A 15201-nucleotide genomic window follows, 5' to 3' on the forward strand; every position below is an offset into this window, starting at 1 on the left:
ATATAAATGGTATCCTTTCTCAGAATTGCTCCATTAAAGTTGCCATATGGCCTCCAATTCATCATTGATTCGCCTCCGTTCTAATGATAAATCCAAGGCAAAACCAGTTTGCTCAATGGGCACGACACGATGCCGAAATTCTGTCGGGGAACTCCCTTCAGATCTGCGGGAATCTTCCCCGCTATTATAATGCCTTAGTGACCACAGTTCTACATACTGTTTTCATGCTAAGAAGAGCAAAACCCTTAGCAGAAAAACGAATCCGAGGGACGGACGTGAGTTCAACTCGCCCTCTCCAAACCTTGCTGCATAAGCCAGGATTAGGACAGGACAAATATAATGTCATAAAGGAGGTGGAGGGCCCCACTTTGTTTATTATTATTATTATTATTATTATCCATATGGTGCAAGGAAGCCTGAAGATTTTGTTACACCAGCCAAAAAAAATTTCTCAATTACCCTGACAGAGAGAGAGAGAGAGAGAGAGAGAAAGTGAAATGGTATTAATGTTTAGCGGCACCAGGGATTTCCCCCATCTCTGCGTTGCTTTCATTGTGGGTGTACCAATTCAGTGACAATGCCAGATATTTAAAAGTGTGTGGGCTTTGTAATTGTGAGATGTCGTGTACCATTGTTCATCTGGTCGTTTAGCCGATGGACCCCTGCTGAGGCCCAACGTTTCCCCACTTTCGCCCCATGGAGGCAAACCACGAACCCTGTAGACTTTGCCCTGCCAAGTAATTTCCTGAGATTTCGGCGGCTTGGACCAAAAAGAGAGAGAGAGAGAGAGAGAATGGAATCACAAAGAACAAGAAGAATGATATCCAACTCAGGACCCTGAATTTGCCAAGCCCATACCCAATCCACGGCAGTAACACCCTGGCGCTGGGCATACTTCCGTTTCAACCTCTCTCAAATGTAATTGGCATGCGCCAAAAAAAGACAGCCTTTGCTGACTTTTTGCTGACTTCTTCAAGCTATTAACACAGCGCCTCTGCTAGTTTTATTATTATTATTATTATTATTATTATTATTATTATTATTATTATTATCAATTTATTTCTCTGTTGAAGAGACACCCCTTGGACAGCCATTGGCTAGAAGGGCGAGAGTTACATTCTAAGGTGGGAAGCGGACCTATGAGCAAAAGGTTACAAAGTCCATGGGTCGTTCACCCTGAAAGGTTGAATACAGAATTTTGGAATATATGAGGAATGATGATTTCATAATAGAATATTTAAATTTTTGGCATCTTTGAACATCATAGAATATTTAAAATTTTGCCATATTAGGTTGGCATCAAGAACACCGAGAATAATATTTAAAAGGGATCAAGCAATTTTTGAGCTGAGTGGCTGGGCACAGTTGTACGAGATGATAGGAGTCACCAAAGACTTGCAATCTGTAGACCTTTTCGTTACAGTGCTTTTCCGGTTCAATTCTTAGTTGATTGAAAAGTTCTATTGTGTTTGCTGGAAAAAAGCGACTTAGGCTCTCCAGCTTTTTTAAGTTGCTTTGAAGAGGATATCTGGTTTCAAGAATCCTGGTGTCTTCTCGACGCGAGTGAAACAAGCCGTCAATACTGGGAGCGTCTAATCTTCCTATTAGCAGCTGGGCTAATGTGAAAAGGTTTCTTATGTTAATTGTCTATTTCCAGGAAGGAATGCTGAGATTGGAAAGTAGGATGACTTTTGGTAAATGGGTGATTCGAGATCGTATTTAACCATCTCAAGAGTCACTATTCAATACTTAAGAAAGCTTCCAGGTTGCTCGGTGGGGCAGAGGACCCACCGAGTGAAGCATAGAAGGGGATGGGAAGTATACATTTCAAGATATACTTTTTAATACGATCTGGGTTTCTAATGTCAATTAACTCCTGTTTGGCAGCCTAGAGCGCTGCATATGTTTTAGCTTTGATGTAATCAAAGTGCTCGGAGAATGTTAGTCCCTCATCCCATTTTAGGCCAAGGTCTACTTGCCATTTAACCTTTGGAACATCGCATCGGCTTACCAGCATAGAGATATTGTTCCTGCTCTTTTTCTTTTTAATTGTCATCTGAGCAGATTTGCTTGGGTTTAAACGTAGTCCAATACAGTCAAGGTAATGCTCTAGTTCATTTATTGTGTCATTGGCTTGTTAATTGGTTTGCTTAACTTATTGTAGAGCTTTAGATTTGACGAAGAATTTCAGGTCATCAGCATATGTAATAAAGTTGTCTTTATGGAATGCAAAAAATGGTTCCAGAACTGCAGAAAATAACAGTGAGGAGAGAACGCCTCCATGTGGCACTCCCTGCAAAATGGAGTATTGGGCAATAAAATCGTTTTAATGAATGCAAATTCTAAATCTTCTCTGTGGCGCAGCAAATCAACAGATACAAGAGGACGCTTTTAGAGGAAATCATTTTATCTCATCAACTGAATGTCATTAACCTTTCAGTATACCTTTTCCAACTCCTTAGAACAATGAAATACACATTACATTGCTAACTAACAATCTATCTCATTATTCATAACTGGGAAGTAAACACTGACCTGACTACATCTCATCATAGTGTCATCTCTTTACTATTAGAAAAAACAAAAAAAACAGCTAAAGTTTCGAGGCAACCTCCAAGGGACTTAGTGAGATATTCGCTTCGTAATATTCATTGGAGCAACTTTAAAAAATCAGTAATCCAGGGTTTTCCTTCAGATGATATTAAAGCTATTTTTCGGACTATAATCCTGAAGAATTAGCACTTCTCATTCAAAACACAGTTCTTAAAGCCACTTCTAGAGCGACAAGGAAGAAGTTCTTGACCATCGAAACCACTCCTTAGTGGTCACAGTAACTAACGATACTGAGACTTAAGTTCATCGAGCTAGAAAAGCCTTTCAAAAAGCCCGAAGAAACAACAATATCTTATCAGAACTCTCAAGACTACACCAAAAATTTAAAAATACAGTGTACTAAGAAACTATATGGCAAAGCCATAAAAAATATATAAATTGGAAACCTGGCAAAATTTGGTAAAACTGCTGGTAACGAGGATCCATGGGGTTAGATTAATAAAATCTCCAGAAACAAAATAAATCCATAAGATATCCTTAATACAGTTATAACAAATACTGAAGACTCTTTTAACTGAACTAATACTCTCAATAAAATACTAAACAGACTCTTCCCGCAGTACGATCATACTCTTGACTACCCTGTGCAGGCTGAAATCAGAAATTTAAATGAATCGTATTTCACCCCCACTTCAACGTTGCCTTTCTCATTGGATGAACTAAAATCTTCAGTTAATTCAACGAAAAATGACAAATGTCCTGGACTAGATCTACTGGAATGTATTTTTCTTAAACGCTTAAATGAGCAACGACTAAATAACATACTTTTCCTCTTTCACAAATGTTTAGAATTTAGTATTACCTTTCCTGTTAAATGGAAGTCAGGTTAATTGAAAATTTTATCAAAACCAGGAAAACCTCAGCACGACCCAAAACCTTACAGGACAATTGCCTTGCTTTCTCGCTTAGGAAAACTACTTGAACATGTAATCATTCTTAGAATTAATTCACTGCTTGTGGAGGCCAACTTAAATTCAGCCCTTCAATATGGCATTACACGACGCCGGGGCTATGAAGATGCACTGTTTCAAAATAAAAATCTCATAGATGAATCCACATTTAAATATACTCTAATTTTATTTGCGGACCTCGAAGGTGCTTTCGAAACATTATAGCGGAGGAGTGTCTTTCTTCCTCTTAGCATTCGCATTAGCATTAGTAGCGGCATATGATGCAAGAAAGCAAGCTTATGCAGCATCAACCAAAAGAAAAAAAACTCCCTCTCATTTCACCTCTCCATTTGTTCCAAATGCCTGTCCAGCTCAGCCTTAATTTTATTTAGGCTATCAACTTCCACAACAAGAGATGGAAGTCTGTTCCACCAAACAACTACCCAGTGGCGAAAGGCCAATTTCCACACATCTATTCTACAACTGTCTTACATCAACTCGAAACTGTGCCCTTTCAGATTTTTAATCTGAGCAAGAGGAAGAATCCCATCAGCATTCAGCTTCCTCAACTCATTCAAAGCCTTATATGTCTTTCTTCGTAAGAGCACCCCGTGCCCCTCACCAATCTTTTGCCCTTCTTTGTACTCGTAGCAACTCTCATCCTTCCTGAAATGAGGCCTCCAGACCGGAACACAGTACTCTAAGTGTGACCTGCCATTGCCCTGTATAACGGGATAATCACCTCCCTCTGCTAGCAAAATTCCTATATACATTTGACAAGACTCCATGACCTGCCCTGACAACCCGTCTGCACTGCTTAGCGAACTTCATATTTGACTGCACAATTAACCCCAGGTCTTTTTCGATTTCCACTTCCCAGAGTGTAGTACAGCACAGTTTGTACGTTTATATTCGGTTATTACAACCCATATGCAATAATTTGCATTTGTCAATGTTAAACTTTAGTTGCAACTTATCTAGATCCAGTTGGTGAAGCATTTTGTCTTTACGGTCGTTATCAACCCTGCCACCCTTTGTATCATCTGCAAACTTGGACATGAAACCTGATATACCTTCATCAATATCATTGATAAGAAAACAAAACGACAATGGGCCCAATAACGATCCCTGGGGAACTCCACTAAAAACATTTTTTCACGAAGAGAAGTGTCCATCGATTACCACTCTCTGTCGCCTCCCACTCAACCATCCCTTTATCCATTGTAGCAACTTACCATTTATGCCACACCTCTCCAATTTGTACAGCAATCTTCCATGTGCAACTGTATCAAAGGTTTTCTTGAAATCCAAGTTATGATATCTAAATTATTTTTGACATTCAGTTCCTTAGTTACCACATCGTAGTATCCAATTAAATTGGTCTGAGAAGACTTGCCTTTAACAAACCCATACTGTTTCTTAACTATTACTGCAGTCTTGCCTAGATAATCCTGCAATGCTTCTTTAACCAGTGACTCCATTATATCCCCCGCAACACAAGTTAAACTAACAGTTCTATAGTTACTTGTGTCACCGTTTGGACCTCCTTTGTGAATTGGTGATACATTCGCACACCTTGAGTCCATGGTAACCACCCCTGAGTCCAAGGAAGCTCTCATAATTATGGCTAAAGGTCTGCTTACTTCCTTTGCTGCCTCCTTTAATATAACCTGATAGATCCCATCCACCCCAGGTGCCTTCCTGTTGTTTAACTTCAACAATTTCTCCTCCACTTTGCTCTCAGTTATTACAAAATCACTTAGCTCCTTGTTAGAGTTTGATAATCTTCTGGCACTCCTCTCATTGAATAACTCCTCATGTGTAAATATACATGCAATATACTCAGTTTATCAGCTACCGGAGCATGGTCATCAATAGTCCACCCATCTATGATAAGTAGTCCATTCTGATTCATCCCTTTCCTTCTAATGTTTACATAAGTAAAGAAATCTTTTCTGTGTTTCTTTGCATCCTTTGCCAAGGATTTCTCGTAATCTGCCTTCGCCTGCCTAACCTCCTTTGTGACTTGATTAGAGACTAGTTGATATCTGCCATAGGCTTCTGTGTAACTTGATACTTTATATGCAACCCATACATTTTTCTTCTGTGCCACGAGCCTCATTATTTCATGTGGGATCCATTTAGCTCTAAACCATGAACAGTATTTCTTAGTTGGAATAAAAAGTCTAGTAGCCTCAAAAATTGAGTCCCTGAAGGCTTCCCAATAGAATTCACGTTGGTAACATCATCCGTTGAGCCCACTGTACAGAATTAAAAACTTTCTGAGACCCCCGTAGACACCTTTACAAAAGCAAAAGCCCTTCCTTTAGCCTTGATGGTAGTTACATCTTTAAGTAATTCTCACATCAGTACATTGTGATCACTGTCACACAGTGGTTCCTTTATCTGCAAATTCTTAATGCATGAATAATCACTGCTGATAATCAGATCAAGAGTATTACTACGTCTGTTCACCTCTCAAACATGTTGCTGGAAAAAACAGTTATCCAATAAATCCACAAAATTCTTGCTAGTGTGCGAGTGACCAATCCACAAGTTCCAGTCTATATCTGGAAAGTTAAAATCTCCCATTATAAGAAATTCTGATTTACTGGCCCACTCTATTGCTCTGCACAATTGCTCATTATACTCATTATATTCATTAGGCCTAGAAAGCACAGCTACTATTATTTTTCCTTTCCCAGTGCGTATGTCACACCAAACAGACTCAACATTGCATTGTTCACCAACATCAATTGGATGCATTTCCTTGGATTTTATGTGTTTGTTAACTAACAGCATAACCCCTCTTCCCTTCCTGTTGTGTCTGTCATTTCTGTACACATTGCGCTTCCGATATCCCAGTTCTGCACTGCTTATGTCTGTGTGACACCACGTCCCTGATATCCCAACAATATCTGCCTTTGAAGTCTTCACTAGCACTTGAAGCTCATCAAATTTATTAACTATACTCCTAGCATTGGTGTACATGCAAGTATAGATGCACCTGTTTTTTCTGTTAGTTACCCTAACACAGCCCGTGTATTTATTTTTTCCACTATCATTTTCAGCAGTCCTAGAAATCTCCATTGCCTTGCTTTCCAGGCTGCTGCTCATTCTAAAAAAATCGGTGAAAGAATCACTTTTTCCTCTGGCTGCGGCCACTGTTAACCTTTAAATCTGTGTTTCCCAGAAGCTAGCAGATTTCCGACCCACATTACTCTGCCTCGATAGCATCAGCAAATATGCTTGCCTCCTCTCTATTTAAGTGTATGCCATCCCTGTAGAAGCAGTCTCTCCTGTAAACAAGTACAGAGTAGGCTGAAAAAAATTCTACCCCTTGAGCCTTGCACAATCTCTCCATTACCGAACTGATCGGCAAGGCTCTCATCATATACATCGTCCTATCAAGGCTCTCATCATCCTATCGTGCTGGGCAGAATTTCAGACACTTTCATATTCAACCCTAACTCGCGAATTTTTTTCAACATTAACCTGTACTTGTTGAGTAAATCTGTAGATCTCTTACTCTTAATATCATTAGTTCCAACGTGTACAATATTATCACCTTTTGTACCCTTAAAAGATGAAATCTGCTCTATAACGTTATCAACTTTTGGCCCTGGCAGATATACTCTGGTATTGTTACACCTATCGTTCTGTATAGTAGATTCCCCGTCTCCCTGACAACAGAATCACCAACAATAACTAGTTCCGTTCGGATCAGCGCATTCTGCCTTGGAGCTTGCCTCTGTGTTGCCTGATGCACAGGAGTGAGCTCTGCCGTTGAGCTGGGCAGCTGAGAGCTAGATGGGCCCTCATATTAATTTCTTCGAGGGCATTTACCCTACGCCTCAAGCTCTCATATACGTCCATCAGAACGATGAGTTGGCACCTAATTTCCTGACACTCTAGACACCTAAAACACACAAAGGCATCCTCTTTGGCTAGATCATGTCCTGTATTAGCAATATCGAGAAATATTTCACATTTCGCACATTTTTTGAGTCTGTGATGCGTTGGACAATCGCCCCCTTCGTTTCTCCTACGAGTCACAGCACTCTCGCTAGTCTGTGATCTTTGCTTCACAGCTCTAGTCTGGGTCATGATTTCCGTTTAAATACAATTTAATTAACAATGATATTTAATAAGATTAATAATATTTTTGATTAATTGATAATACTATAATAAGCTAACAGATTCCTAATTGAGTGCTTCATATTACGCTATCTTATTTTACTTTTTATCTTACGCTATCAGTTCGAGATATATATACGTTACGCTATTTCTTTTCGACTATATTCTGAAGAGCATTGATCTAAAGTTCTTAATCTTTAATACAATATGGCGGCCAGTTCAACAACATTGGCACCAACACCAGGAGTCGTAACTTCCAAAAATCGCGAGTGAAATTCAAAATAAGAAGCTAACGGACGCTACTAAACCTCTTTAATATCTCTGTAAAACACAAAGTAGTATGTTAATTAATGAAGAATACGGTGAAAATTAAAAATACTTATCCCTTTACGGCAGCCAAAAATCCACCGACCCTCCTCTTCCGCGACTAGAGCATATTTGCAAGCTTAGATGTGCAAATTGCCCTTAGTTATTATACCTTCTTATAAAGGAGTATTTTAGCAATCACTCTTTCTTGATACACAGTCTGCGTGGGTAGCACAGTGGTATCGTCACCGTCCTCCCCACACCGCGTGGAAAATGCCCGGGTTCGAATCCCGTCGATGACGCGAGGAACTTTAGTGGGCTTTTTTCACTCCGTGGCTGAGTTAGTCGGTCTCAGGCGTAGATAGCAAGGTTTTTTCCCTCATAAAATGGGGTTTTTTCGTCCAGCAAAACAGGCAAATCGACCAGAGAACACACGCAATTTACAGACACGAATACGGGTTAATGTAATCATTTACGGGTAACCCTAATATAGTATTTTTTTTTTTTTTTCTTGATACACACTAAACATCTATATCCACACATATTACACGTGGCTACCCACAAGGGTCTAATCTTGGACCTCTAGTCTGGAACTTAGTCCTAAATGATTATCTTCTCCTCAATGATGACCTGACTAATATAAATACAATGGCTTACGCCAATGACTTATCCCTTCTTGTCCCCCGGAATTCTAGAAGGGATCCAGAAACTTCTGCAAATAATATTCTTTCGAGACTATTCGACTGGGCGACTCAAAACAAGCGCACGTTTCAGTGACCAAAATAAAAATGATCTTTAAGAGAGGTCTAAATTATGGTAAGCCTCATGTAATAAAATATCAAGAAAATTCATTTCGTTTAGTGTCCACACAGAAACAGCTTGGTGTTCTCCTAGGTGACCTACCATCAATGACTGTATATGTTCTACCTCTCTTCGTACGAGTCTGGCATCAATTCCACTGAGTCTTCTGTTTTGCCATGTGTCGACCTAGCCAAGTTACCTGAAATTTTATTATGAAACAAGGGATACCAGACTTTACCTACTGATTTCTCTAACGACTCGACTACTGCTGATTGTCCCCCATCACTAAGCTACATGACCACTGCTCAATTCGTTATTCTTGTCGTGTTTTTTTTTATTTGCCTATATTCATTGTTCTTTTTTTTTAATTCTTATTTTTTAAAATTTATTATTTCTTTATTTATTTTTTATTACTTATTTATTTATTTATTTATTTATTATATATTTTTTATTTGCTCACATTGAATGTGAGCAAATAAATCGGTGTGAGCAGATAAATTTAAAAATATTATTATTTTTTTATTTTTCTGCCGGTACCACCGGTTTGGCTCCCAGTGGTACGTGATTTGTTGGCATCTACCGGATTGATTTTTCCTCCAGTGGATGCGGGACTCTTACCTTGTAATTTTCGTGTGACAGTGCGCGTGTTGTTGTGGCCCGCCTCCTCGTATCATGGACGAGTACTAGGGAGAAACCCGGTGGCGTAGCTACCATGTAGGCAGGCAAGGCAAATTGCCTCTGGCTTTGGCGTCTTTGGCTGTTTCCTCTTTTTGCAATTTTTATTAATTAAGTAGGAGCCCGAACATGTTCTTTGCCTCCAGGCCCGAAAAAGATAGCTACTCTACTGGAGCAGTCATCCTGATGATCGCTGCTCCCTGGTAGCTAAGTGGCCAAATACAACAAAACAACATGCACACTTCGTAGACATAATATAGTATCTTATGTAGGACGGCATCTGAACGAAAGTTCAACACCATACTTGTATATGACTATTTCACAGAGCTCTGTACTCATCACAGTGTACAATGGTGGAGTTGAATTAACGTTTAGGTGGCGCCGTACATGAGACACAACACGTGTCAGTCCTGTGACTAATTTACCATTACTTTGTATTAGAATCCGTTTTATAGCATTTAGATACTTTTCACCCCTTTGGAGCTGAATTAGTCAAGCAAAAGGAATATGTTTATTTTTTTTAATCGACTCATTTGAACTAGTTAAAAAATATTACATTAGTTTATGCGACCAATTCAGTACAGATTCAAAACATTTCAGATTGGTTTTTTCTTTAGCAGACTCTAATTTTGAACTAGTTAAGAAGGGTTGCGCTAGTTTACGCTAATTCCGGATAGATTCAAGCGATGTGCAGTGTCCATAATTTTTACAATACCATATTGTATACTATACATTACAGAAACCATTTTACACTTGAATCTGTCCCAAATTGGCGGCGTAAGCTAACCTAACCTTTTTTTTAACTATACTTCTCGAAAAAATTAAGGGAAAACGTGGTGTAGATTGTCTTGTTCATTAGCGAAGCGTTACTTATTTTCCCTTGGTGAAGCCTTACTCATTCTCCATTGGTGTTGCGTTACTTATTCAAAGCTGCGCAATATTAATATTATTTTTAGCCATATGGTGCAAGGAAGCCTGAGGCTTATGCTGCACCAGTTGGGGCTTGGGTGTGCCAAGCCGATACTCACCAGATGTGAGCACCTGGGGTTGAGCACGTTGTGAGCACCTTCACAACGAGCTCCTTGGCAACTGGTTGTGAAGGTATTCACAATATGAGATATACGATGGATTCATATTACCTGGGTAGTAGAGTTGATGTAAGTGCAGTACCCATGCACAAACACTCTCGTCAATTGATAATTGGCTCTATTTTTAGTATAGTTAATAAAAAATAGATAATAGGACCGTGCAGAATATATTTTTAACAATTTAATTATAAATAGTTAAACTTATTATTTCTCACTAGATATTGATTTCTGAAATATATTCAGAGCTATTTCTCACTAGATGTCAGTCAGGTTTTATACTTCTTAAAAATAACGTTGGGAATGTCCGAGGTGTCTGTTCGTGTTTCCTTGGCAGTAAGAGCAATGCGCGCGCATTCGATGATCACTTAACTTTTGTCTACGGAGGCCGCCATATTGATAGGTGAAGGCCGTGGTGCTTTGTCGTGGAAGGTTAACTTTATATTTCCGCTCCTGAGCAAGGAAGACCACATTAGAGTTCCAAGTGTTTTTTTTTTTTTTTTTTAATTGTTTATGAGGCGTGAAAGGCTATGTTCGTTCTGAATCGAGAGCAGTACTGTATTTGATATCGGTGCCGTTACTTTTTTAGATGTCTAGTGCCGCAGGTTCTCACGCTACTGATCAAAGCCTGAGCCCACCGGCGAAGAAGCGCAGGTCCGAATTTCACACCAATTCCAGTAATTCTCTGAAAAAAGACAAGAGCTCAGTAAGAATATCCGTATGTCTATATATATATATTTAAAAAAAAAAATTTTGTGTAGTTCATGCACCCAGGCTGATGGACAATTTTCGGTTGACATTCGCATGTTATTGTCGTTTTTGTTCATATGTAACTACGCTGAAAATGAATACCCAAAAAAAAAAAAAAATCTTTATCGTAAAAAAATAAAACAAAATAAATATTGAATCGCGCACCATGAAAGTTTCCTCGTTCTGTTATTTCCCAAGTACCATTATTTTATTTAAATAGTTAAGACCAGCGATTGAACAGGAAATTGCGAAAGATTTAGTCAGTACTGTATTACTACAGGCTTTTGTAATTTCTTTCTGGAGAATATTCATAAATGCGGGATTCGTGTACAGGCAACATTTTTAATTTCAGGCTTAGAGTTATGGGAGTTCATTATAGTAATTAATGAAGACAAATAGAAATCATTCTAATTATCCTCGACGTAAATTTTTTTTTTTTTTTTTTTTGTAGAGGCATCATATTATTATTATTAGCTATATGGTGCAAGGAAGCCTGAGGCTTATGCTGTACCAGCCAAAAAATATAAGTGTTACTCAGTAACATTAATACTCCCTTATCATTTGTATACCATACGATAGACATTTAGGCATGTGCAACTGAACTGTGCCTTACGGGCCCTTGCACAGCCAAATTTCAAATTATATATTGAACGAATATATTTTTTTAATTCGGTTGTCCCCTCGCTCCAATGGCAAATCAATCAATCAATCTCCCTTGCTCACATACTGACTTTAAGGAATATTGACTTCAGCCACTGAAATGTGTGCTTCAGAAGTCACTCTTTTATTTGTTTAATTTTTACACTCATTTTTACACCGATATTTTGTTATTTCCTGAAAATTTCACCATACTAGCTATATCTAAAAAAATAAAAAAATAAATAAAATAATAATGAACAATAAAAAGAGAAGAGACTTGGGGGGGGGGGGGTTGTGAACTGTTCATCATTGAACTTTTCTTCTAAATAATGCTGAAGCACTTAAGATGTCACCTTTAAATATGATGTAGTGTAGAAATATGGTGTATTTAGTGGTGAAAAACAATTGTTGAATGCTAACCTTACCTGGGATGACGATTCTTAACTACATGTTGCTACACCTCAGTGTTACACAGACCTGGAAGGTGTAAACTTGTAATAAGTAATCCAAATGTAATATGTGGAGAGTTGTGCACACAGAACAATCAATGGAAGGAAGCTGTGAACTGTTCATATGTGAACACTCCTAAGTAATATAGGTTTCCCAGTTGGTTTTTTTTTTTTTTTTGTAATGTATGGTTGTCTGTGGACAGGTATGGAAATCTTGGGAGAAACTTAACATTTTTCAAAGATGTTTTGCATTTAAATATGGTGTAGTCTAGAGATCATAGCAGTTTTTCAAATTTCTTCCCCACTCCCACATTTGTGAAAAGCAATAAGAAAAATGAACGTGGGTGATTTGGAATGTCATTCCCCCCCCCCTCCCCAGATAAAGGCTGCTGTGGCCAAATAGTGATTAAACTCTGTTGATCACTTAGAGCTCTTTGACTTCCTCTCTTTGCAACTTGACTTTCTCCAGTTCAACTTTCCTAACAGTGACGTAGGTAATTTTCCTTGGTGATTTTAATGTTCACAACTCCAGCTGGTTTCCGTTTTCTAGTCATACCAACCCAGTTGGTCGAGATGCTGAGACTTGCAATTACTAATGACCTTGCACAGATTGTTCATTTACCTACAAAAATACCGGACAATCCTAATCGTACAGCCAACACGCTTGATCTTTTTCTTACAAACAACCCTTCTAAGTACACGGTCGAAGTGAGAGGTCCTTTAGGCACGTCAGATCACAACTTGGTGATTGTCTCTTCTCCAATGGAGCTTTTATCTCATGGCTATTCCCAACCTTGTGTTGTTTGGCATTAGAAGAATGCAAAATGGGATGATCGAGATTTCTTTTCTTCTTTTCTTTGGTCAGATTACTATTTCAGAACTTCTGATGTCAACGTTTGCTCAGATCGTGTCAGTGAAATTATTCTTGCAGGAATGGAATCCTTTATTCCACACTCCACTTTAAAATCTCGTCCTTTATCTAAACCTTGGTTTTCCAATAAATGTTGCCAAACAAAATGTTGTGATTATTTCTTTGTATAAGGCAGTGGTCAGCTACACCTTGAGTACTGCTTACAGGTCTGGAGGTCATTTTAGGAAGGATGCAGAGTTGCTAGAGAGAGAGAGAGAGAGTACAGAGAAGGGCAACAAGATTGGCGAGTGTAACAAAGGGGTGCTCTTACCAAGAAAGCCTAAGTTCTGCAAATTGTAGCCTCTGAAAACCAGGTGTGGAGCTATTGAGGTGTATAAGGCCCTGAATGGTTTGAGCAAGCTCATTGTTGATGGGATTCTTCCTCCTCCTCAGATTATGAACTTCAGGGAGCTTAAACTGAAATCGAGGAAAGACAGTTATAGAATAGATGTGTGGAAATTTGGTTTTAGCTAGCGAGTAGTTCATTGCTGGAACAAAGTTCCATCTTTCATTGTGGAATTGATAGCTTAAATAAATTCAAGAAAGAACTGCAGAAAATGGATGGGTGAAATGGGAAGTGTTTTCTTTTGGCTGATGCTTTACAAGCTTGCTTTCTTGCAGCATGTGTCTCTTATAATGCCAATAAGGGATGCAGATTTTGAATATGGGGGTACAAATATTAAAATGTTTGTTTCATGGCGGTCTCCTAGGTTTCGCCCATTAGCTGCTGTAGTGTCTGTATGAGGCATGTGCCAATGCCTGTAGTTGGTAAGTGTTGGTAGAGTGGTCTGTTTGTTCTGTTGAGTGTTTTTTGCTGGCTCCTGGTGTCTTTGCAGGCATGGCGCATAGAACGAGTTTGTTCACTGGCCCCTGCCTCCCATTCTTAGCCACGAGGAGATGTGTCATGGTGTACACAGTGTACTGACTGTATGCCCAGGAAGAGGTTCCTTCAGAGAGGAGCCTCCTCCTGGGGCCTAAAAAAATAATCCTGAAAGGAGTGTGGGTTACAGAAGGGAGAAGTGGGGTATGGGATTGGGAATAGGTGATAGGTAGAGTGGAGAGATAGTTTAGACATCTCTGGAAAGAATTGGAGAAGTAGAAAGTAGTTGGACAGCGGGCAAAGGTGGTAGCAGGTTTCTTCAGTTGGTGTTGAGTGCAGTATGCTGCATTTTCTCTTGAAAACCTTGTCCACAAAATAGGCGAATGCCATGAAGGTCTCTTTACTGGAGACCAGTTGTAGTGCTTCTTCCAAGCTGTAAATATTTGTTTCCAGATGTAGTTCTGTTCTGATCTTCAGGTAGAGATGACAACCAAAGATTGTGGAACTTTCTGGGAGGCCGCAGCAGCAATTCTGAGTGTCAGAGAGACCAAGAGCGAACAGCTTGGAGTTGCTCCTGTGCCCTGTTAGCAGGAACATAAGATTTAGGCCTGGGTGAAGCCATTTATTTTCCTGTTTTGTAAAAATCTTAACCTCTGGAAGGAACTGAAACGTAATTCTTCCCAAGTCTGATTTGGTCCATTCCTCTTGTCAAGCCTCAGTCGTGGCTTTTATGATGCTGACGATATTTGTTGTGTTATTTCTAGATTTATGCTGAAATTGTTTATCCTAGCTGGTACTTGTCTTTGATATTGTAGGTAATGGTAGGCCACCTCATACTGTATGTGTAGATGACTTGGTGAGTGAGGCTGTATTTCAAGGGGCTGTAGGATCTTGGAGAGGTCCTACAGCCCCTTGAAATAACAAGGAGGAAAAAGTGTTAGGTCTGAATTTACCAGGCTGTGATTAATCTTTTGCCCCAGGCACTGGCTGCATAGCAAATTAGTGTCTGACCAATGTTGGTCAGACACCAACAATTGGGATGCTGACCAGTGTCTGCTTGGATAGGAAGGGGACCATAATGAGCCATCTGCCCATCTTCCTGTGGGGGGGGGATGAAAATTGACTT

At 39.3% G+C, this 15201-nt stretch overlaps 1 protein-coding gene across 1 annotated transcript in view; it reads left to right on the forward strand.

Annotated features, from left to right (window-relative positions):
* LOC150086945 (uncharacterized) overlaps positions 1–14991 on the forward strand; it is a 186351-nt gene extending 171360 nt beyond the window's left edge. The window contains exon 12 of the mRNA XM_090372329.1: positions 14866–14991. Coding sequence (XP_090228455.1) covers positions 14866–14991 — 126 coding nt within the window. The remainder of the gene's footprint in view (positions 1–14865) is intronic.
* The last annotated feature ends 210 nt before the right edge of the window (positions 14992–15201 follow it).

Source organism: Mastigoproctus giganteus, chromosome 4 (genome assembly GCF_048544385.1).
Source record: "Mastigoproctus giganteus isolate SK-2022 chromosome 4, ASM4854438v1, whole genome shotgun sequence".
Lineage (NCBI taxonomy): Eukaryota > Metazoa > Arthropoda > Arachnida > Uropygi > Thelyphonidae > Mastigoproctus > Mastigoproctus giganteus.